This window comes from Aspergillus versicolor (genome assembly GCF_001890125.1).
Source record: "Aspergillus versicolor CBS 583.65 unplaced genomic scaffold ASPVEscaffold_3, whole genome shotgun sequence".
Taxonomy (NCBI): domain Eukaryota; kingdom Fungi; phylum Ascomycota; class Eurotiomycetes; order Eurotiales; family Aspergillaceae; genus Aspergillus; species Aspergillus versicolor.
The window spans coordinates 3,062,491-3,084,351 of record NW_024467526.1 but is presented as its reverse complement, the minus strand read 5'-3'; the positions used below and the strand labels follow the sequence as shown (position 1 = coordinate 3,084,351).

The 21,861-nt window shown below is 47.2% G+C and overlaps 8 protein-coding genes across 8 annotated transcripts; 2 read left to right on the top strand and 6 right to left on the bottom strand.

Moving 5' to 3' along the window:
• Window positions 1-279: 279 nt before the first annotated feature.
• On the bottom strand, window positions 280-1,925 carry ASPVEDRAFT_70945 (uncharacterized protein; the record flags this gene model as incomplete). The annotated part of the gene is made up of 2 exons (XM_040816093.1): window positions 1,794-1,925; window positions 280-1,723 (listed from the first exon to the last, which is right to left on the bottom strand). Exon 2 carries the CDS (start codon window positions 1,675-1,677, stop codon window positions 280-282), a length of 1,398 nt encoding a protein of 465 aa, XP_040666511.1. The 5' UTR covers window positions 1,678-1,723; window positions 1,794-1,925.
• Window positions 1,926-3,240: 1,315 nt separating this feature from the next.
• ASPVEDRAFT_27459 (chitin deacetylase family protein) lies at window positions 3,241-3,960 on the bottom strand (the record flags this gene model as incomplete). Its single annotated transcript, XM_040810013.1, has 1 exon — window positions 3,241-3,960. The coding sequence occupies one exon, from the start codon at window positions 3,958-3,960 to the stop codon at window positions 3,241-3,243; it is 720 nt and encodes a 239-aa protein (XP_040666510.1).
• Window positions 3,961-5,555: 1,595 nt separating this feature from the next.
• On the bottom strand, window positions 5,556-6,882 carry ASPVEDRAFT_40283 (uncharacterized protein). Its single transcript, XM_040812117.1, has 5 exons — window positions 6,769-6,882; window positions 6,602-6,711; window positions 6,371-6,544; window positions 5,965-6,324; window positions 5,556-5,911 (listed from the first exon to the last, which is right to left on the bottom strand). The coding sequence occupies exons 3-5, from the start codon at window positions 6,542-6,544 to the stop codon at window positions 5,819-5,821; spliced, it is 627 nt and encodes a 208-aa protein (XP_040666509.1). The 5' UTR covers window positions 6,602-6,711; window positions 6,769-6,882; the 3' UTR covers window positions 5,556-5,818.
• A 301-nt stretch (window positions 6,883-7,183) lies between these two features.
• On the bottom strand, window positions 7,184-8,267 carry ASPVEDRAFT_40282 (uncharacterized protein). Its single transcript, XM_040812116.1, has 2 exons — window positions 8,026-8,267; window positions 7,184-7,959 (listed from the first exon to the last, which is right to left on the bottom strand). The coding sequence occupies exons 1-2, from the start codon at window positions 8,150-8,152 to the stop codon at window positions 7,649-7,651; spliced, it is 438 nt and encodes a 145-aa protein (XP_040666508.1). The 5' UTR covers window positions 8,153-8,267; the 3' UTR covers window positions 7,184-7,648.
• A 1,483-nt stretch (window positions 8,268-9,750) lies between these two features.
• Window positions 9,751-12,140, bottom strand: ASPVEDRAFT_149678 (uncharacterized protein; the record flags this gene model as incomplete). The annotated part of the gene is made up of 3 exons (XM_040808209.1): window positions 9,751-11,567; window positions 11,617-12,002; window positions 12,055-12,140. The coding sequence occupies 3 exons, from the start codon at window positions 12,138-12,140 to the stop codon at window positions 9,751-9,753; spliced, it is 2,289 nt and encodes a 762-aa protein (XP_040666507.1).
• A 622-nt stretch (window positions 12,141-12,762) lies between these two features.
• Window positions 12,763-14,024, top strand: ASPVEDRAFT_40279 (uncharacterized protein). Its single transcript, XM_040812114.1, has 3 exons — window positions 12,763-12,860; window positions 12,912-13,332; window positions 13,437-14,024. Exons 2-3 carry the CDS (start codon window positions 12,974-12,976, stop codon window positions 13,618-13,620), a joined length of 543 nt encoding a protein of 180 aa, XP_040666506.1. The 5' UTR covers window positions 12,763-12,860; window positions 12,912-12,973; the 3' UTR covers window positions 13,621-14,024.
• A 2,777-nt stretch (window positions 14,025-16,801) lies between these two features.
• ASPVEDRAFT_129041 (fungal specific transcription factor domain-containing protein) lies at window positions 16,802-18,478 on the bottom strand (the record flags this gene model as incomplete). Its single annotated transcript, XM_040806599.1, has 1 exon — window positions 16,802-18,478. The coding sequence occupies one exon, from the start codon at window positions 18,476-18,478 to the stop codon at window positions 16,802-16,804; it is 1,677 nt and encodes a 558-aa protein (XP_040666505.1).
• A 656-nt stretch (window positions 18,479-19,134) lies between these two features.
• ASPVEDRAFT_61360 (uncharacterized protein) lies at window positions 19,135-21,486 on the top strand. The gene is made up of 7 exons (XM_040815568.1): window positions 19,135-19,467; window positions 19,517-19,758; window positions 19,805-19,915; window positions 19,967-20,111; window positions 20,165-20,319; window positions 20,369-20,526; window positions 20,573-21,486. Exons 1-7 carry the CDS (start codon window positions 19,359-19,361, stop codon window positions 21,444-21,446), a joined length of 1,794 nt encoding a protein of 597 aa, XP_040666504.1. The 5' UTR covers window positions 19,135-19,358; the 3' UTR covers window positions 21,447-21,486.
• Window positions 21,487-21,861: the final 375 nt, after the last annotated feature.

Genomic DNA, 21,861 nt, shown 5'->3' with positions numbered 1-21,861 from the left:
AATGATCTGCCACTGCGGGGCATCATAGCATGGTATATCCACTGTCTGGTGCAGAAGAGGCGCAGCAATTCTTATCTCCGGTCGACATCCGGGCTGCTTATGCCTGCGTCCAGCGATTACGTGGTCCAGACTGGGCACAAGCCACACTGGATCCAGCGCTAATGCAACCGGATTACCCGGTCTTTTAGATAGGCATGATATCTTTTTCTTCCCTCTCATGTACTCTTCAGGAAATGAAATCTTTCCCGTATTAGATACTGGGAACAATGCAAAGGATGACTAAAATACCACTCCTATATAGTCAACCAAACACCCGTACACTGCGACGGCTGATATTATATAAAACATATCTCGAAACCTACCAAACGTGTCGTAGACAGCTTCGTTATGTCTGAACTCGGTGTAATCCAGGAAACAGTCAAGGAGAATGCAGGTGATAGCAAAAAATGGGTATAGATCCTTAGAAATGAAGCCCCTCATGAATGTACCACACACGCTGATAAAAACGAAATGTTGCTGGGAGAAGTCATATGTTGGTACTAATGTCGTTGTGAGGCACCACTCTATGCCGTGTAATATAGAGAGAAAACAGACAAAGCCACCGGTATAGGGTATCGTGGCTACGCGAAAGTGTCGTTCATACAGTCGATCTCGGTAGTTTTTCACTTCAACTATGCTTGTTGCACAGACTGTATATCCCCTCACACCTTCCTGAGTAGATGCTTCTTTGCTTTTAACCATTGTCACCCAAAGGAAGTCCGGAATCGACTGAGACTCTTCGGGGTTTCTGTCTGGGTAAAGGAATTTTGATGCCTTGCTACATAGAATCAAATGTAGCGTAGCATAGTTTTGGTAGTCACCATGGAGACGAACGACAAGGCGTTGAATTTCCCACCAAAGCTTTCCATGACCAAGGAGTAGTAGGACCAAGACAAGGATAACTATAAAACGTACTGTGGGGGATTTCAAGAGGTAGATAATAACGAGTGCCATAATAATGGTAAAAATGGCTGTCTCCCAAATTTCTGCTTGAACGAGTCGGCTAAGTGCTTGGCTATGATTGCGTACCTCCTTGTGTTCCGGCAAATGCACTATCCAAGTGTCTTGATGCTCTCTTCCTCGGTAATCAACCCGACAAAGTTGGAGCAAAACCTTGTTATTATCCAACTCCAGGCCAGGGCTTTCATTGCTTTGACTCCACGGTTCGGTGTTCACGTGAGTATCTGCCGTCTTTGTAGGAACCCAGCCACCATCATAAGCTGCGAGCTGCGGTGCCTCCTCCCCTCCAACCAAGAAAAAGTGGTATTTGAACAAGCCGTCCTTTGGCACAGTCTTTAAGCTTTCGCAAGTAGACTTCAATAATCTCTTGGATCCATTTGCCAGACTGTCAATAGAGTATGCAGGAAGTGAAAGACTGATTTCATCCCTCTGACAAATGATTCCAAAGATTGCCAACAATAGTAGAGACGACCAATACTGAAACGATGCGATCCAACTGGACTCAGACTGTCTTCGATTCCGTGCTAGTATCCTAATGCGACCTGGCAAAGCGGCGAGCGCAAAAGCACCTCGGCCTGATTTACCAGAAAAGAATTGCTTGCGGAATTTCCATCGACCTGCCCAAGCAATTAAGGCCAAGACAACTACAGGGAGGACCTGACTGACAAGTCGACTCATAGTGTCGCCAAGTTGAACTTGTCCGCACGCCGGAGGTTGGTCAGTGCTGCTCTTTTATGTCAGTTTCTCCCTTGTATCTGTAGAAGACGATAGATAGAAAAGTGCACTTTCCATACCTATACGTTTGACTGTCCTCTAGGATTCGGAACTCCTCCGATAGGTTGCTGATTTGAAGCTGCAGGTAGCTGCTTGTGGCATATTTCCAGAGAGATTGAGGACTGAGCGACGATTCTTATTTTATTGGACACTCTCTCATTGATGAATTGAATTTTCTGAAGTCCGCATATAGAGAGACCCGCTCTAGACTTTTGGGCAGTCGGCGCCAAGAGGTATCAGATGATACTGGGTTTCCATATTTTCGCCTCCCAAAATTAAAAGCCTACAATACGTATAACCACCAAGGCAAGTCTAGCCTGGCACTAGAAAGTAGTAAAGTTAATTCTTTTTAGGTTTCCCTTATTCATACTACCTGATGATCACTCTGGCGCTGGAATGGTACCACCAATGTCCATGGTCGAAGAGCGAGTGTGGAATGAATGCTAGGATAGTGTTAAGCGTCACGCCCGAAAAGCCTGTGCGGAGTTTCTATTCCTAGGACTGCCAACCTATATTGGAAACGATTCATAACCATACTTCATTGGATACGTAGCTAATACGCTAGGAAAGGGGAGTATATTATTATTGTCAGTATGCTCGATATTACGTTTGCTTAGGGACTTGGGCTTGATGCAAGTCTTTTGTCCCTTAATATCCCTCTTCTGGCCAAAGGCCTAACGTCAACCATATGATTCCGGGAGAAATGATTTTATATAAGACTTTTCGGTCTTTGGTAACCGGTGGTGAAAACACCTTACCTCCCTACTATATTGAATGACAACATCGAAATAAACTATAACCAGACCCGCCTAGAGAACGCTAGTCCAGTACAGTACATTAACAAGCAGCAGTAATAAACAAAGTAATATTAAAGCTTTGAATCTGGAACTGGAACGACATGGACAAACACTTACCAAAAGCTACGTCAGACTTGGCTAAAGGGGACCTGGTGACCCGATACATGGGGAGCTAATCCACTACAAAATCTTGGTGTGTTTTGGTCTGCGAAAGGTTCACTTGCGTCAGGTAAATTATATCGGACTTACTAGCAGTTTGAGTGCATATAATTGTACTTGACTGAATAAGTACACTGGAGAGCCACATCGCTCCTAACTTGTTGTTAACATCCTGTTCACCCTCCCAGCCCATGGGGTATAAAGGAAATCTAACAATGTGCTAACTTCAGTTTGTGTCAAAATTGACTCAGAGTACGGCGCCGCAGATAAAAGAGGGGAGGCCTCTCATTGAGATTGTTGAAGCTCGGTAGCCTTATACCCTCCTCCTTTTACGCCCCTCATGATTAGCAGTCAATCTCAGAGAAATGCTTTATTCTTTACGGGTTCTTAACCCCGGAACACCCTGTATGAATCGAACCCTCCCTACTCACCATATGGTTAGTTGGTCTCTTGTACACGTTTACTAGGCAACAGTGTCTTAGTCTGTAATTTAGTTACGCCATCATTAACCTCACAGCTTACATTCTTTGAGCAAATCCGTGATAGTAACTATGCGATAACCTTTCTGCCGGATTTTAGGCAGAACGTCTCTAAGCATCGGAATCGTCCAACTCCTATCATGGCAAATAACAATGGCCCCAGGGTGCAACATGCTTAGAATGTGGCTCGCATTGATTCTCCAGAAGGGTATTTGAGGATCATATGGGTAAATGCTGCCAAGTACCATTCGATATCCCATTCCGCCTACCAAATTGAGCATCCTACTGCTAAAAAAGCCTGACCCTGGTCGGAAATATCTTGGAGGAGGCTCAGTATGAACTGCAGCGTATGCCGTATCGATGAGTTCCTCCACAGACTGGAGTTGGTAGGCCAAGGAGGCATCACTTAATGATCGCGATGGTTCGCTGAACATTGCATGGTTCCCCAGCTCATTTCCATTACGGATTAAATTCCTGAGTGTCGACTCGCGTCCAGTAATGTACGATCCTATAATGAAGAAAGTTGCAGTTGCTTCGTAGGTTTTCAAAATCTCCATAATCTCGTCAGTGCACTCAGTTGGGCTATCATCAATTGTGAGTGCAATGATTTTTGATGGGGTCGCAACGTGCCAGAGAACATCTGGCCATCGACGTTGTAAATACTCTATTAAAGATAGAGATGGCTTATATATCAGGTATAAAGTGGGCGCCAAGATGCATAAGCATGCAAGGATGAGCATCGTTGCAATCATTGAGTATCGAAGTCTCTGTGCGAGATAAGGTATATGATAAGGTATAGGGCCGTTAGGGAAGGCAGGTTCAGATGTGAGAGAACCAACAAAATGTGCTGGCTGACAGTCATTCTGACTACCTGATATACTAACACCATGCCATTGCGTCACTGTGTTAATAAGTAGGGCCAATGCTAAACATGGAGGTGTCATGCCACATTATCAACGAGCCCAGCCTATTTTAAACTTAAATATTTATGACATACAGCAATCAATTGAGCGGAATTTCGAGAGTGTTCGTGGTATAACTTCTACCTAGGCAGAGTGATGACACCTTTAATTCAGAGTTGTACGAGTGAAAGTCAAATGAGAATCTGTATGAGACTCCAATGCTCCCGTGCCAAAAGGAACTTGAATGGTCTGTCAGGCTTGTTCAATGTTATCCAAGGAGTAACCGCAGAAAAGAGTAACAATCTCTTAAGTCTCATGTATCACCTTGACATCATCTGCTTCTCCGCAGAGTTTAACGTTTCCAACCACCGAACCGCGGATTTTCAACGCAACCATTCATATTCGAGGCTTCCTAACCAACAGCGCCATTTAGATTGGCTATATTAATATATAGAATGACAGATATTCCCTAGGGCAATTTCGAATTGTCTGTCCAACTGTCCCACAACCCCTCCAGCGTTGCGGAGATCGTCGACGAGGCACCGGAGTAGATTCCTCAGGTTGCTTATTAAGCTACGTGTCAAGCTGCTGACCGCGTTTTTGACCTTCCTGTACATGAAGAAGGCGGCCATTGTGTAGTTCAGCGCGCATTCTTGCCCTTTACTGACATTTTCGCCCGCCTTCAGCGTGTAAGGCCGTGATTTTTTTGCTGTAAAAGAAGGCTAATTTGCATTGCTATTTGCGCGGCTTTCTCAATATGTTGAATATGAGCAATAGAACTACTAGAAAGATGCCGTGTTTTATTAAGGCTGTTACTTTTAATAGGCTAGAATCGCCATTTGAACTCGTGCTTCTTTAGAAGGAGGCATATAGATTGTGGTGATGGATTTTTGACGCGTGGGATGGAGATCATGAAAACCTGCGACTCAACCGTTATACCTGAGCAGAAATTGATAAAGAATATTCATACAGGGCGACTCACTGTCAGGATTTTCAGAGTTTATAGATGATGCAAAGATACTCTTCAAAAACAACACTGGGGCCACTCTGTGCTCTCCAGGCTTTACTCAGCTCTTGCTCCTCGGCGGGTACCCACAAGTTACTAAGACATACAAATGTTTCGTCTACTGTGAGTATAACGAAAGTCAGACTCTTTTAGTATTCAATTCGTTGAGCCACATATTCGCTACGACTTAGTCTGTGAAACAGTGATACTATATACATCCACATGCGCGGCTGATTTTTGCCCAACCTTCTAGTGAATAGTTCTCAGTGTTGTTAATTCTCATTTAAACGTGATACCCAAGGGATCAGCAGATAGAAACATTCATAATACAATTAACAGAAAATCTTGTAATTGTCCTAGGCAGTATTATTTAAATCAGGGTCATTCCTTAGCTATCGTGAATTGTAATCATGGCCTACTAGGATGTGGATAATTTGGGGTTAAAAGTTGACACAAGCACCTCTTATTTTTTTTTAGTATAGATATTCTGTATGCCGCATAACGTCCATCATCCGTTGACGATGGTTCAGTTACACACTTGTTTCTTCAACTGGTTTGGAAAGGGAAGCTAAAGACAGCCTTGTAACACGAATCAGGTAACCTGTCCCATTGCACTCAATTGCTCACTCACTCCCTGCTGGCAATATACAACACGAGGAATGATATTAACCAGAAACACTCTAGCATACATAAAAGACTGTCTTAAAATATTGGCATTTTTTTGTATATCCAGTAGGAGCAATATAAAAGATTGAAAAAGTTCATCCCCAATGCCACAAGATATACACTTGCAATCTGAGGATGCATTATCAGTAACTATCCCGCTCCGTTGGTGATAGGTTGCTTACCTTCGAATCAAATCCCCACCTAGGGCCATTTATCAAGGGATAAGATACATGCACACTCACTGCAACAATGAACAAAATCATTGAATGGACTAACAGCATCATCGGACATTCCCATACATAGACCATGTTTGAGTCTGTATGCTTTCCTTCCTTGCTGTCTTTGGCAATCATATCCAAGAGTAAGTTGTGATGCACTTCGCAAGACTCAAGGTACTGCAGAATGCTGAGTTGTTGAGAAGACATCCCAATAGCAAACACATCGAGGACTGTACACCAGTACCAGAAGGCACGGGCCGTCCAATGACGATCCTCTGTGGGCCAAGAGAGACATTGCACGTCAACTGCGAGCATAACAGTTGCCTTACATTGTCAGTAACTCGATAGTACAATCTCAGTAGGATCATACCGCAAGCTGTACATAGTGGAGCTGTTGGATCTTCCGCTTTTTCCAGGCTTCAAGTTTCTTACCCCTAGGGTTTTCGCTACCGCAATCGATTATCTCTTTAATAGGGGCGATTGCCAGTCGTTGGTAACTAGCGAAGTGTGTCGCAGTTACCATTCTTGGTAAAATTTCAGCCATCTATTTGTAACTTAGCTTAGGATCCGTTAACTGCTAAGGGGTTCACTTAAGCCTCACAGCGTTCACTGAATTGCTAACGGTTATGTGCCACCCATGAGTACTCATTGCCAATTCTGCAAGGTGTTCCACGCACGGAAAAGTTTCTAAATCAATAAAGCCACGACTACCTGGCAATCATAATATTAATATCTCCTTTGTTTGGGCACCTGTCCTGCAGTACTTACTAGCTAGGCCCTTCTCGGGTCAATCTTTGCGCAGTTATATTGTCATCTAAACACTTCAGCGGCGTAGTAAATTATTTGCCAAGATCCTCGGTGTTTTTATAAGCAGACGGCGCGATGTCTCTTTGTGCCGCTTTTCCTTAAGTAACTATCCTACATCAAATTATTTTATGCTGCGTGGGTTCTACATATACTTACATTGCATCACCATTACGCTCTGTAGGTAAAGTTTGTGGATACAGAGTGTTCCGAATGTTCTAGCCTGAGAATCACAAGGTATAACATAAATCACAGGCCAGCTGGTTACCACGGGTCAACCGGCCACCCTAATGTGTTATTTAACATTTAATTATTTAAATAACCACAATACCACTAAAATAAAATAAATCTTATTAGAACTTAGTTAAGTGAGAAAGAAGGATTTAGTTCTTTTTTATCTCGAGTGAATGGTTCTCGCTATTCTGCGGGATATCACTCTTGGAAAACTTTCTTCTTGTGGATCCTGGGTGCCAAACTGGCCAGCTTATGAACATTCAACTCCAAGGGCTTATCTGACCATTCTCAGGAAGTGATATTCTTGGTTCTAGGAACACATGGTCTGTTCAGGGAAGTTAAGACCTAGCTTAATGCTATCTACTATACAGCAGTTTCATATAATCTGGAGGACCTCATTCATCAGTCGGATCTTTATGCCGAGCAACAAGTGAATCGGCAGGCACAAAATTGAGACCTACATCCAAAAGACGATTGACGTCTTTCCAAACAAACGCCTCGGCCTCCATGGCGGCCAGTAACTTTACCGCGTAAACCGATTCACTGCCGTGGCCGATAGAGCTTGCGGTTTCCGCAAATTTCGCGGCCAACGCAGGACTACCCGGCGCAACTAATGCCCAGGCGTCGATAAAAGTTTCAGCGCCGACCTGCTCTGCGATCGTTGGGCTGTTGGTCGTGATGGCATTATAGAAGGGGACACGCGCGAGGCGGGGAGACAAATGCTACGGCCACTCCACCAAAAAACAGTCCGACTTGCAATAACACTGTTGCGCCACATTTTACCAACAGCCTGAGCCGCTAAATTAGGGCAAACACCGTGCTCTTCTAATGCACATGCAGGAACAAATATACCCAAAACGCCATCATCCGCCACGACCAAAGGTAGATGCAACCTGATGGATCCATTGTCATTAACAGTACGTAAGTAACCCCGACCTTCGGAAGGTTAGCACAGGTAAACACCAATAAGCTTACCCAGCACACCAGTATAAACTCGCTCAAGATAATTAGGCGCAAGGTATGGGATGACAGGCACACCCGGAAGGAGGCGTGGGCTTGGCTTATTTAAATCGAATATAAAAGACAGCATAGACTGTAAAAGAGGCTGAATCATGAGCAGTCGGTCAAAGGCGACATGAATGTCCACTTGTGAGGAAAGCTGTCAGAGTTATTTGGATTTATTAGGTGACAACCGGGCCATCTATCATTTCTTGAAATAGGAATTCCCTTTATATTAGTACTAGTAAATCTTAAGATATATCTCTCTATTACTGGCATCCTTTTTATTTGAATACTTATCTATAATTAGTACTAGCGAGCCTGTATTGATTTCTTTAGTAAGATAATTAGATTAAAATTATAGCTAGACTATCTACACACTTTAGGCACTCAGCCTCAAATAAAAGGCCTAACTCTGTCTGAGCCTCCGCACTAATCCCCAGTCTTAAAAGGTTAAAAGAGAATCTGGCCAATCAGGCTAGAGACACTATTCTAGGCCTTAAACAGTATGACATATATTCAAGCATATGTTACCTGCATTATCCGTTAAGAGAACGAAGAACTGGAATCACATGTAGTTACTTAGCCAATAGCACAGCCGCAGTTAAGCCATAATATTACGACCGTTAGAACAGTAATAAGAAACCAGCCTTGGTAGGACAGCCAATCATAATTATTAAATTAGTCTACTAATTAATAACCTTATTATAGTATTTAGTAGGGAGCTCTGAACTCTATATCCAGTATAAAGAATAAACAGTATCTTAGCTAATCACCCCGGTTACCCACTCACGCGTAACTAAGGTAAGTATCACGCGACCCTTACCCCTACTACTTACCCACTTACCGCATAAGCTTACCTTGCCTATCCAGGTCGCGTGACTTCAGGGCAGCACTGGTCACCTACTAGAACGAGACAGGCAACATCCTTGGCGGCCGTAGTTTTTTGATCGGTAGGTAGGGTTCAAGGGTCGAGTAGCAGGGTGCGAAGGCAACGCATACATTGGCCCTTCATATATCCACTCGTCTGGACTGTCGGTCAGATTTAACCCTACCTGCCAACAGGAAAATTCTGAAGCGCGTCACGACCCAAGACCATATTTGAAAAGGTATAGGCACCTTCTTCACTCAACCTTCCAGGTCTGATCCATTCATTATCTCACGATCTCAGTAGAATAGCAGAGAATGTAAAGATGTTGTGTTGTCCAGTCATCTCTGTATATTTGCTTGCTCTGGACACGTATTAAGCCAGGGAAACCGCGACGCGCAGGTGCAGACCCTTGGTAAGGTGGAATACCAGGAAGACCGCTTGACCACATTCCCAAATACCCCCCAGTACCGCATGGAACCATTCGAGCTTGTGCTTTCGACGAAGCCGGGTCATCGCCTTGGCGCGTTTGCTTGCTGGTTCGAATTTGCGGATTGTGTTGACTGCGAATGCTCCCGCTCAGAGGCAGTATTGCTTTGAGAGGCAGGTGTCACCTCTGGGAGGGATTTTCTCGGCGTTGCCTATGGAGTTGAAGCTGAGGATGGGATTGAAAAGGCTCTGTTTGATCTTTGCGTCCGTTCATTACTGAAAGTGGCTAAGCTAGAGCACGCGTAGTAGCCGGAAAAACATCCTACAGACGTAGATGGATGATGTTCAAGAGGTAGATAAATGCCACACTCTTGACAGACTGCGGCCATTATATAGGCCGAAAGGCTTGGATAGGATCATGGACACCGTTGTATGAACTTTTCAAGTTGACTAGATATACCGTCATTCGGACTATACTGCATGCGAGATGGAGATACACCCACTGATGAAGGCTGATGCGACACAAAGTTTCGCCTTGAAGAGTGTAAATCGTCTCGATCCAGTAGACGGTAGTGGGACAGTGGCGGAATGACGGCGAAAGTTGCGAAATCCATATTTCCAAGTCTGGTCAGCTCAATCTTTCGCATCAAGATCTTCAACCAGGACCGCTTAAGGTTTCCTGTAACTGCGCTTTGCTTTTTTGTCTCCCCTGGGTCAACCTTCTTTCCTTTTTCACCAAGCTCCCGTGCAATGATCCACATGAAACAGACAAATATATGCTGCGCAAACAGTTCACCTGGCGATTGAGTTGATATCCTGGTTAGAGCGGCATCTCGACCACCAACAACTTCACTGGGCTCTGAAATCCTCTTTGTGTCGAACGTGACCGTCTCACCCTCAGCCCAGCTACGAGCTGTCTCCAAGAATTCTTCTTCAATCCCAGGGATCATATCTCGGTCAACTGATATTCTGAGGTCCTGCGACTGGTCTACCGGGGGCACTTGGTAAAGACCAAGGTCATTGACATGCCCAAACTCTCGCAAGTCCTCTGCAATCCGTGGATCACCGGGGCCCACAAACAATAGACCTCTCCTTGGACATGCAGTGCGTTGCCGGGTAATGATACTAGAGGGGAGCAATGATATAAGAGCCTCGAGGGCCTTTTCATCTGCATGCAGTTCTTTCTCGGTCCCCTGAATTGTGAGTTTAACTTCCTCAGGAATCCCATCGTCCACGCGAAGTCCAACATTCCAGGACCAACTCTCGACGTCTTTCCAGATCTTGAATTGAGATGTCGCCTGAATGACGTTGTCGATGGCTGAAGCAAGGGATGATGCTAGAAGCCTAGGATGGCCGCCATTCTGGGTCATGTTGGCTAGAAAGCGGCGCGTCTGCAGCAGGTTCTGCGCACACTTGGATTCGCCGAAACGTGAGTCTTGGTTGCCAATTTCGAGAGCTTCCAACTTCCAATGAACGTCGGGATCGTCCGATGACGGCTCTGACCATAGATTCTCCGGGTTGAGAACAAACATCTTCGCAATCCAGTCTTCACAACAGCCGGTTTGTATCTTCTTGACGCGATCTGGCGAGTCTTGCCGGCGCAGGTAACTCCTACAAACGAACATGACTATGGTGGCAATAAACTGGATCACCTGAGGTGGCCAATGCATTGTCGACAGGCCGATTGCTTGCATGAGGAATCCAATGGTAATCGAGCTTATGATTAGAGGTGAAAATTTCACAAGTGGCTGTACACCATGCGGACGGTGGGAGGTGATAAAGTCGGTTTTGATCCTTTTAGCGATAACATACGAGGTATTCCCATCAGTATCAGAGGCTCTTTGAAGCCACATAACTGCCACATTCGGGCATCTAGGCTTCCAGATGACATCTCGCGTTGCTCCATCGATTGCCGCTGCACATGCTACGAGGCCGACAAATAGTAGAGCGCCACCGATAGCGAAAAGGTAAAACGGCCAGTGCCGGGACTTGAAACATTTGGCCAAGGTAGGGTGGAAGGTTGTGAGGCTTGCCACCATGAGCACAGCGGCTTCCAAGAAAATACCCAGAATAGTAGTGGTCCAGAGTGATGGCAGCCGGTTATAGGGTCCCAAATTGAGCATCATATTTGGCGGGTAAGCCATATCGCCTCCCGAGTCGATTGTTGGCTGCGACTCAGGATGTTTGTCCCAAAGCTGAAGTTCCGTGTTATCGTGGTCAACCGACCATTCATCTGCACAATTGGTTATCACATATATTCTTCAAAACAAACTCACACATACGCTTTGTCTCCAGGACTCCATCACGGCACTTTGCTTCTTGCGAGGAATAGATCCCATATGGCTCTTCCATGGCATTCCCGTTTAGGCCGGCAAAGAAGAGCTCCGAGACTGTAGACGGACGAATGACTCGGACAACCTTTTCTCCATCCCAGATTTCAGACACATCATCAGAAGTCGAAGACATAAGGTCCTTTTCGACATCAGAGACCTTATCCTCGGCCAATCCAACCATCCGCTTGAGGAACTGCATTCGAGAGGTGCGGATGACGGCAAAAATAGCGGTCGGTACCCCCAATGGTGCCAATGCAAAGATTAACCAATCAAATATGCTGACTGATTGGGATAGGAAGCGATTCGTGGCATCACGTCCAAACAGGGATACGAGACTGCAGAGTAATCAGCATGCGATAGTAAGACACCTGGGAGTAGATATCTTACACAGTAACTCCAGAGATGAAATTCTTTGTGGTGGAATCTGCGATAGCGGAGCTATTAGAAAAGCACACGCCGCTTGTTGGGGCCATGAGTGGTATCTCGCTTGTGCAAAGTGCTTGATTGTTCTGAAGAACTGCAGGTTGTAGGCACAGCTGGAGTGCAAGTGTAGCTGGAAAAACATCTCGTGGCCCATATGACATGCTCTAAAAATCTAGAGCAATGCAAAAAGCTTATTCAAGATTTGGCTGAATTGTACCATGGTAACCACAGAGTGTGTAGATTCTAGTTAGTCTAGGTTTGAAGTGGGACAATCTGTGGTGCGATACTCTGTTCCATGTATCGAACCAAGAGAAGACATGTGTAATCATGAGGCTCAAGGTCTGGGAACTATGGATTATGGGGTGAACTGCATCATGTACCATTATTGAGATATTGCAAACGGAAACATGCAATATTACTGGCTAATCACTCGATAACCATAATATAGGTCTTTCTAAGTTTTGGACTCATGGAATAGAAAGGGCTGCATATTAATTGGCTAAACTGACGATAAGGTCTTGGAGTCACATGTAGAATGCCAGTCGTCTCCTGCTTCAGGCTGACGGCATCTGATCTGGGGAGGCTGACATTTGACATCATGAGATAGAGTAAGTACCCCGCCGCGCCCATATATGCCTCCTGGAACCGCATAGTGACGACGCTATTTCTTCTCGCACCAGAATCTAGGATAACGGAAGTTATTTCTGGTCCAGCAATGGGGAATCCGAAAGCTGCACGGCGCCATTTTTGTGAGCAACGTGCTGCGCAATGTAAGTATACGACCTACTAGTATAAGCGGTGATACCTAACTGTCAATGTAGGTGCAGGCCTGGTAGTGTCTTGTGTATGCTGCTGCCTCTGTTACCATTGGCCATGGAAAAACATGTCGTTAGGTGAGAAGGGCTTAGAAGTCGGTCCGGATGGAAACTCTCAAGAGGAGGTGGTAGGCAATAGAGCAGTCTACGTCAACCCTGTGACATCAAGGCTTGTACGAGTCAAGACATCCGCCAGAGTGCTCGAGCTTTCGGAGAAAAGCTTTGAGACAGGATTGGGAAATTTCTCACTCAAACCCACAATTTGTTACCGAGTTTCTGACGTACGAAAATGTCTCGAGAATGTGGAAGATGCTGACAAGTTTGTGACTTCTTGGGTTCTAAAAGATGTTGGATACTTTTTAGCAACTTCAGCAAACGCTCAAAGGGCGGCCACTGGTCTCCAGCGCGACCACTTGCGATTCTCCAGGTCAGTCAGCAGTCATGCCATGCTCTCTCGCAGATTTCTGGTGTAGCACCCATATCAATCAACTCCCGCCTGAAATCTACCGCAGACTAAACCATAGTCCATAGTCTAGTAAGGACTGAGCACCTCCAAGGAGAACCGGACCCTCGTATCGCATCAGTACAGCAACCTGAATACTTCAGGAGGATAACAGATGATTATGGTATCGAGATTTTATGGGTCGAATTTCGAAATACGAAGCACAAGATGAAACGGACATGGGATGTGCCAGAAACACCTAGGACGGAATAAACCTCAGCAACTCGCTGTTTGCTATACGTTATATCGGGTTGGGCTTGCATCCATCACAACCTATGAGCCCATGGGGTCAAAGCACATGTGGTTATGATGCATTGCCTATCCCCCTACTACATGATCGGACATAGCCTCGACCAATCCAAAAGATAGCACCAGGAGGACTTAGTTTGATCCTGGCAAGGAACAATCATGTAAGTAGGCAGTCAGCTCTAGAGTGGCAATAATCAGTGAGTGTGAAAGAATAGCGTTGCCGTACTCACAGACACTATTATCGGGATGATCCAAGATTTAGCTTCGGGAAGAGAGCTGCATGTTGAAATCAAAATTCACGATATTCTCAGCTTCCTGTTGAAAACACTCAACTGATGGCATAAGACGGCAACTGTATAAACGGCAGAAGACTTCACTTAGCAGGAATAATAGAAAATAGAGTCTACTGCTTGCAAACTTCGATCCCGAATCTTGTCCAACACAAGGCTGATAAAATATATCAAAAGCCTTCTCACATGCTCCTACTAGGCGACGAGTATGGATAATAGAACATGGGTTGGAAAAGCCCAACATAGTCCGGCCTCTAGTCATACTAGGCTAAGTCTCCAATGACATTATCACATATCAAGTCTGCCCTGTGGGGAGTCACTTTTCCCTTATAGTACATAGCAAAGCAGAATTATAGAGGAGAGAAAGAGAGAAAGGCCCAGTTTCAGTACCGGTAAACTTACAGGCGTGTGAATTGGATATCCTCTTATATTATATTGAAAGACAGGGAGTTGCTGGACTTGGATTAAGGTAAGGTATATATAATCATGAATCAACAGGGTATCTGCTTCAGCATGTAATCTATAAATGCGGTATAGTAGTGAATCAGAGGCTGTGCGAAAGCCAATATCGTATTCTGTGGCTTCTCATTTGTCTGTTGACGAGGGAGTCATCCCGTCCAGCTTCAACACGAGCAACGCACTGAGGGAAGCCAAAGTCAACTCATAAAGTAGCTAAAATTCGGATCCCCACTTTCAGATTATAAAGAGCCTGCAACCCCCCTCGAATCGACTGTACTAATAAAGATTTTTAATATATGACAGAGCTTCCAGACGATGGGCCTCGCAGACCTCCCGACCGAGCTCCTCCACAGCCTATGGCAAAGCCTCGATTCTAAAGCAATTAATGACGCGAACTCACTCCTCCAAACCTGCCGCCGATTCCATGGGATTTTCCAGCCGCTCATTTACCGCTGGGCGATTGATCAGCGTTGCGCCGCCGCCTCACACTGGACAGGCAAACACGGCCGCATCGACATCCTCAAGTGCCTCCTCGCTGCAGGCGGCGATAACATCGTCCACGACCCGGAAACGACGCCTCTCTTTGCGGCTGCGAAGCACGGCCAGACTGAGATGGTCAAATTTCTGATTTCACGCGGAATCGAGTTGACAATGCAGCTGAAGGCGAAAAATGAGTATCAGTTTTACAATGCCCTGGTGCTGGCAGCGGAAAATGGCCATGGAGAAGTCATTCGAGTCCTGCTGGATGCCGGGGTTGACATTAACTGGTCAGGAAGGGAAGACGTAACGGCTCTAACCGCGGCTGCTAGGAATGGTGACAATGATCTTGTTATGTTTCTGTATGAACAAGGGGCAGATGTCTCGGTCAAGGATGGTTGGGAGCGGACGGCATTCTGCTACGCTGCGGGACGGTGCGATGCCGCAGTTGTTGAGAGACTGTTGGAAAGTGTTCCTGGCGAGCTCTTCGACGAGTCCGATGATCTCGGGATGTCACCACTAAGTTACGCAGTGGAGTGCGGTAATCTTGACGTGGTGAAGCTCTGGTGAATCGCGGTGTAGATATCATCGGCCCAGATCGGCACAATACGCCACTGCGCACAGCAATTAGGCACAGCCAAATAGAGACAGTACGGTTCTTGTTGGATGCCGGGGCGTGTCCGAATGAGTCTCAAACGCCTCGGCAATATGCTCCTTTACCTCTGGCTGCGCAGTGTGGTGAGGATGAGATCGTCCGGATGCTACTGGAAAGCGGTGCTGATATCTACTACGTCTTGCCGTGGGGAGAAACGCCACTCGTAATGGCCGCGTGGGGCGGGCACGCTGCAGTTGTGAGGCGGCTCGTGGCGTCTGGAGCAGACGTGGATGATGACAGCTATGGCTTTACTGCGCTGGATTGCGCTCTGCGAAGCTTTGAAGGGGATATAGCTCTGCTTCTGGTGGAGCTGGGCGCGGACCCATTGCTGTGTGAGCCTGAATACAAAAAGGGGCTCACGCTTCTGTCATTGGCTGTCCGACAGAACAATCACGACCTGGTCATGACCTTGCTTGAGAACGGTGTCCCTGTCAACACCGTGGATGATTGCGGGATAACCGCGTTGATGGTGGCCGCCATGAATGCCCGCGTCGACCTGGCAAAGGTCCTCTTGAGAGAAGGGGCCGATCCTCACATAAAGGACCTGAGCGGCCGGACACCACTGACGCTGGCTGCAGAGAGAGGCTGGCTGGATATGGTACTGGCTCTCTTGGACGATGGACCCGATGTGGAATCCGGCAATTGCAAATATCGTCCGATTCCACAAAATGCTCCAGCAGGCTCTTCAGGACGCTATATCCGCTGCAGTTGTCAGCAGGCTATAAATACACCAGACAGCGAGGGGCGCACTCCACTATTCTATGCAACGGTCAATGGACACCAGCATGTTGTTGCCGCCTTGCTCGCCAGAGGCAGTAACACCATAGATCATGCCACGTCGGCCGGTCGAACAGCGCGGTCTGTCGCTGACCAGTGGGTGTTTAATTCGGAGGGAAAGTCCTCCCAGCGTGATACCGTGACAGCAATACGGGGACTGTTTGACGACCCGTTGACAGCCAATATTTCTCCAGCGGCAGTGGTGGCACCTGGGCTGGAGTATTCGGAGTTTGGACCGTATCCGCTGAACTGGGACCTGCGGAAGCGATCTACTGGGGAGTTTGAGTGTTCCAGTTGCAGAGTATTGATTAATGAATATGGAGAGCGCATTTACTGCGCAGTCTGTGATGACAATCCCAGATATGAGCATGTGGGCGGGTTTTGTCTATGCCCAGAGTGTGTTGCAACGGGGAAACACTGTTTAGATAAGAGTCATATTCTGCAGAGCAGTACATCCTTGCGGAGAGCCTCTCATCAAAATCAAGAATCAAATACTCGTCCTGGAAGCTGAATGCCTCTCATGCGCAAGAACAGCCAAATGCCCAACCACCCTCTCCATCTCGGCGGATATCCCCCAGAACGATGTAACGGTTTTGAGTGCGAGCTGGAGGAAGTTCAACTCGTTGACAAGATTCGAAGTGCTTGTTCCCTTGCTCTTCGCTTTAAGATCAACAAGGAATTCATCTCCTTGACATGGTGCTCCGTCCGCCCAGACATACTCCCAGCGCGGCGAGGATGGTATCTCCAGTGTACTCGACCCAAACAAGCAAATGGCGCTAAAGACCATGGCAGCAGAGAAAATAGCCAGTGGCAGGAACGGCGCCTGAGAATGCGCAAGAGGAGCATGATGGACGAGCCGGGTGATGGCTACAGCATGGAGAAGTGCACGAATAGCATCTGCGCTCCCGGCCCAGTCTTCTAGATTTATCACCTGCGTTGAGCCGTTGGATGATATTCCCCCAGGCAGTGGGATGATGTTATATCTCTCGGACAGGGCGAGGTAGAGTGCCGTCGAAGGCGCCGCGATCTCCATGCAGACGTTGTGCCAACGTATCACTTTCTTCTCGGAGGCCAGGGCAAATGATACGTGCACTCTATACAAAGTTAGTAGTGCTCTGATTATCTGCTCTCGCGAGACAACGCCGAATGTGCCCTCTGTGACCTCGTTGGATTCCCCAACCAGTGACTGCAGGGCCTCGACAAGGGCCGATAGTGAGAAGGACGATAGCTTGAGCGGTGCATCGCTATACCCAGGATCGAACAGGGCCGTGCAGACCTTCGACATGGGCATATTGACCGTTTCAGATTTCGAAATGGCAGCTATCCACTGTTCGACCGTCGTCGCCGAAAACACTTCATCAGAGCATGCAGTTCCTATCTGGTTAATGAGATGACGGGCACTCGTCGGCGACCCAGATGCCTGCGAGATCAGTCCGTCAAGAATATAATGTCCCAGAACAGCTCTACGCTGGACTTCTGACGAAGCCCACATTTCCCAAAGCATTCTCTTATCCTCTTCCGAGGCATTGGGGCCCGGTATATACGTCTGCGTGTCCCGGACGGAGTACATTCCGCAGGTCCGGGCCCAGTAGAAACCGAGACCGTGGAACACAAAGGCCGTCGTTCGGATTTCTGTATTTGACGATAACAGAGCATATGTCTGGCCCAGTAAAGCTGTAAGTACCACCTGCACACCATCGCATCTATCATGCGGCCGGCGGAGGCTGATAAGCGTTCGCCAGGAAGTCGCTACTGCAGTATATCCTAGGCGCCATAGAAGTTCGCCTTTTCGAGTGGCATTAGGCAGACAGACAAACAGGGATCCTAGGGCAACCATATTCAGCAGCAGAGGGGGAATCGTTCTTTGGGATGAGAAGGTCGGCGCATGGATGACCGGGAAAGCAGGCGACACTCGCTCAAAGAACTCATGCAGACAGGCATCTAGAAAGTCCGACGTGATTCCACAATTGTCAATATCAGAACTCAGACGCTTGGACATGTCGTCCAGTTGTCTGAAGAGTTGTTGAACGCCGATTGCTTCCGGTGGCCGATTGTCGAGCGGCGTGCTATCTCCCAAGTATCCAGTATCAGTAGGAAGGATGAAGTTGTCGAAATCGGGAAATCCAGGTAAATGCAATGCATCGGTCTCACTATATCCAGTCATCAGCCACCTGAGCAGCTCGTCCGAGTCCTCAAACGTGGTGTGAGGTGCAGCATCCGCTCTCGGTATATGCGCGGTCGGAAATGCCACATCTGGACTCGCCGTCGATACTGGCTGGTTAGGAGTATCCTGGCTCAACAATGGTTGATCTTGTGGTGTTGCCGTTGTAGACACTGCAGGCAGCTTCTTGTCGAGATGGAGCTTTGCGTGTCTGAACAGTACATCCTGCCGACCAAACTGTCTGCCACAGTCGTTGCAGCGATACGGCTTCGAATTCGAGTCTACCTCGTCAGTATACGTTTCTCACCAGGTATCCAAGACTTACGGGACCGTTCATGTCTCTACTTTGGTCAGCAATGTAGAATAACTGTAGAGATACGTACCTTGACATGCTCCAGCTTTGTATACCTCTTTCCACATTTGGAGCACTTGAATCGTCTTGGCCCGCTTAATTCCTCCTTTTGGCAGTCAACATTCGACATTATGCTGGTGTTTGACTGGCCTCGCGTCCAGACTGAGTGGGAAAGGGACATGGGATATAAGTGGGAAATGATCCCCACCTGCACCTCCAACATTATTAACAGCGCTAACTGGTTTAGCTGCATCTGGCAGTGTCAGACAGGGGGAATAAGTGGGAATAAGTGGGACATCTCCCACTTCGTGGGGAAACGAATCAGCCCCCACGCAGCTCGCACCAGCTCAGTGCAGCGCGAAGGGCCTGGGAATCCCCATGGCAGGACCTTTTAATCTGCTATAAACCTAATTGTTATCTGCAGTGATCCGTGGCTCCGTAACTGTATCCTTGGAGTCCATTTATAAACTTCCTTGCGCAGCCCTGCTCGTATATAGGGCAACAAGTTCCATTCAGGGGCATCGCGGGGCAATGTCTCCATCAAAAGTCGACGAGTCCTTCGACGATGAAGTCCCTATACTCATTGTCGGCGGTGGTCCATCAGGCCTACTCCTGGCATACATGCTTGCTCAGCTAAACGGTGTGCAGTCTACTACAGACCCAGCTATAATTATACTAAGACCCAACAGTCCGAACCCTCATCGTCGAACGCTATCCCACCAGACTGGCTGCGCCAAAAGCTCATGCGCTCTCTCCTCGGTCTCTAGAGTTATGTCGCCAATTTGGTATCGATGTAAACGAGATCCGAAGTCTTGGGTCGTGCCGTGAAGACGCCCACTGGGTCAATTTCATCACGAACCTTAGCGGGAAGCAGGTTGGACGACTGCCCTATGAACGCATGGATCCTGGAGTTTTGGATGCAACGCCTGCGGTAGGTTTCCTTGAATATAATCTTGACTACAATCTAATGTCAATAGATGATCCACAATATTCCCCAGCCAGCATTCGAGGAGCTGGTGGCGAGGGAGCTGGCCCAGAAGCCGCTCGGTGCGATTCGGAAGAACCACTCGTTCGTCCGCTTGGAGCAGGTAGTGTCTACTAGTATATTATCTTACCAGGATAAACACTAACATGAGCAGTTTGACAACTACGTACTCACAACTGTGGAAGACCGCAGTTCCGGTCGCGAGTATGTTATCAAGTCGACGCATGTGGTAGCCTGCGATGGCGCCAAAAGCGCTGTTAGACGATTCCTGGGTGTGGAGAGCGAGGGGGAGGATTCATGTAAGTCTCAGCCCTGTGCTTTTCTACTATGGATGTAGATACTGACGAGTCAGTCGAAACAATGATGACCATCCACTTCAACGCCGACCTGCGACCAGTCATCGGCGATCGCGTAGGCATGCTGCACTGGATCATGGACCCTGAAACATCCGGCTTCATTATCGGATATGATCTGTCTGGCGATCTGGTGCTGATTTGCAATTTCGACGTAAGTATTCTTATTCTGTTTACTATCACGGCACTGCTAACAGGACTAGTCGAAGAAACACCCTGTAGACTCATGGGACGAAGCACTCTGTCGCAAGACCATAAACGCAGCTATCGGCAAAGATGTTAAATACGACGTCCTTTCGTATCGGCCGTGGATTCTGAGCAGAAAGGTAGCAAATGAATACCTCGTCGGTCGAGTCTTCTTGTACGTATGCATCATCTATCACTCCGAAGCCATCTAACACGATCAGAGCCGGAGACGCTGCACACGCATTCCCACCAACAGGAGGACTGGGCCTAAACTCCGGTCTAGGCGATGTCCACAACCTCGCCTACAAACTCGCAGCCGTCCATCAAGGCTGGGCCGGCGACGCCATACTAAACACCTACCAAACCGACCGCCGCCAGGTAGCACTCGTGAACTCGAACCAGAGCGTCAAAAATGGAAAAGAGATATTCGGTCTCCTCAAGGCGCTAGGTACAACAGACGAGAACGTCGATGTCGCAAGGCAGAATCTGTATCGCAATATCCAAGACCCTCAGGCTATGGTGGAGATTAACAAGGGTATTGAGGGGCAGCGAGAACATTTTGATAATCTCAATCTGCATATTGGATATGTATACGGGGATACAGAGATTCCAGGCCATGCGTCTGTCTTTAATCCTGTCTGTGTGCCTGGAGCCCGGCTCCCTCATGCGTGGATTCGGCCGGTTGGATCTTTGAAGTCAAGCATACTTTTACCACCGGTGGACTCTTCGTATGTATCTGAACTATCAGCGGAGCAGGTAAAGGAGAAGGAATACTCCACGCTGGATCTCTGTCCGTTGAACGCTTTCACGATCGTCGTGGACTCTGCCTGGGCTGAACAATGGAAGACCTGCATTGCAGAAGCGCGAGAGCTGCTCCCGACAGCTGTGAATAGTGCTCTCAAGATTGAGACTGCTGTTCTGGGCGTCGACTTTGAGCTTCAGCTTGATCAGCCAGAGTGGCTCAAATTGATGCGTCTAAAGGAAGGCCAGGCGACGTTGGTACGTCCTGATCAGCATATATTGGCAACATTCGAGTCAGTCAGTATAAGCAGTGAAGACCTTGTTGAATCCCTTCGAGGACATCTTTCATGGTAGATATTGAATTTTTAGCAGCTATTGATCTTTTAAATAGAGGAAATATAGATAAACTCTGAAAAGAAAGAGAACACAACGCCTGCACAAAATATGCGAAACATTCAATTCTGGAGCAAGCTCCTGAGAAATGCCGTCAAACTTTTAATTGGCATTTTCAATTGTTCTAGCATGAAGAAGATAACTTCAGACGTGGGCGAGACTCCGGGGGGTGCCAAGACCGAAAGTCTTACTATATGTACACTACTACCCGTATATTATCACCTACTTGAACCGGGTCCAAATAGTATTCTCTCGCCCGCGCGATCGTTGCTTCTGGTACCAACATCTTACCTACTGATGGTGAAGAGTTTGACATAATGAAGGGCTTGACACATAATCTGAAATATCATAGCCATATTCCGGTGATAGGAATATT

What these genes read in the sequence shown, in the direction of transcription:
- ASPVEDRAFT_40283 (XM_040812117.1), bottom strand. Translation starts at nt 6,544, where the DNA reads ATGGCTGAAATTTTACCAAGAATGGTAACTGCGACACACTTCGCTAGT. An exon ending in TCCACTATGTACAGCTTGCG is followed by an intron (nt 6,325 to 6,370) that starts GTATGATCCTAC and finishes TGACAATGTAAG; the next exon opens with GCAACTGTTATGCTCGCAGT. An exon ending in GGTGGGGATTTGATTCGAAG is followed by an intron (nt 5,912 to 5,964) that starts GTAAGCAACCTA and finishes ATGCATCCTCAG; the next exon opens with ATTGCAAGTGTATATCTTGT.
- ASPVEDRAFT_40282 (XM_040812116.1), bottom strand. Translation starts at nt 8,152, where the DNA reads ATGATTCAGCCTCTTTTACAGTCTATGCTGTCTTTTATATTCGATTTA. An exon ending in TTATCTTGAGCGAGTTTATA is followed by an intron (nt 7,960 to 8,025) that starts CTGGTGTGCTGG and finishes GGGGTTACTTAC; the next exon opens with GTACTGTTAATGACAATGGA.
- ASPVEDRAFT_40279 (XM_040812114.1), top strand. Translation starts at nt 12,974, where the DNA reads ATGTCGTTAGGTGAGAAGGGCTTAGAAGTCGGTCCGGATGGAAACTCT. An exon ending in GACCACTTGCGATTCTCCAG is followed by an intron (nt 13,333 to 13,436) that starts GTCAGTCAGCAG and finishes CATAGTCCATAG; the next exon opens with TCTAGTAAGGACTGAGCACC.
- ASPVEDRAFT_61360 (XM_040815568.1), top strand. Translation starts at nt 19,359, where the DNA reads ATGTCTCCATCAAAAGTCGACGAGTCCTTCGACGATGAAGTCCCTATA. An exon ending in TTTTGGATGCAACGCCTGCG is followed by an intron (nt 19,759 to 19,804) that starts GTAGGTTTCCTT and finishes TAATGTCAATAG; the next exon opens with ATGATCCACAATATTCCCCA. An exon ending in GAGCGAGGGGGAGGATTCAT is followed by an intron (nt 20,112 to 20,164) that starts GTAAGTCTCAGC and finishes CTGACGAGTCAG; the next exon opens with TCGAAACAATGATGACCATC.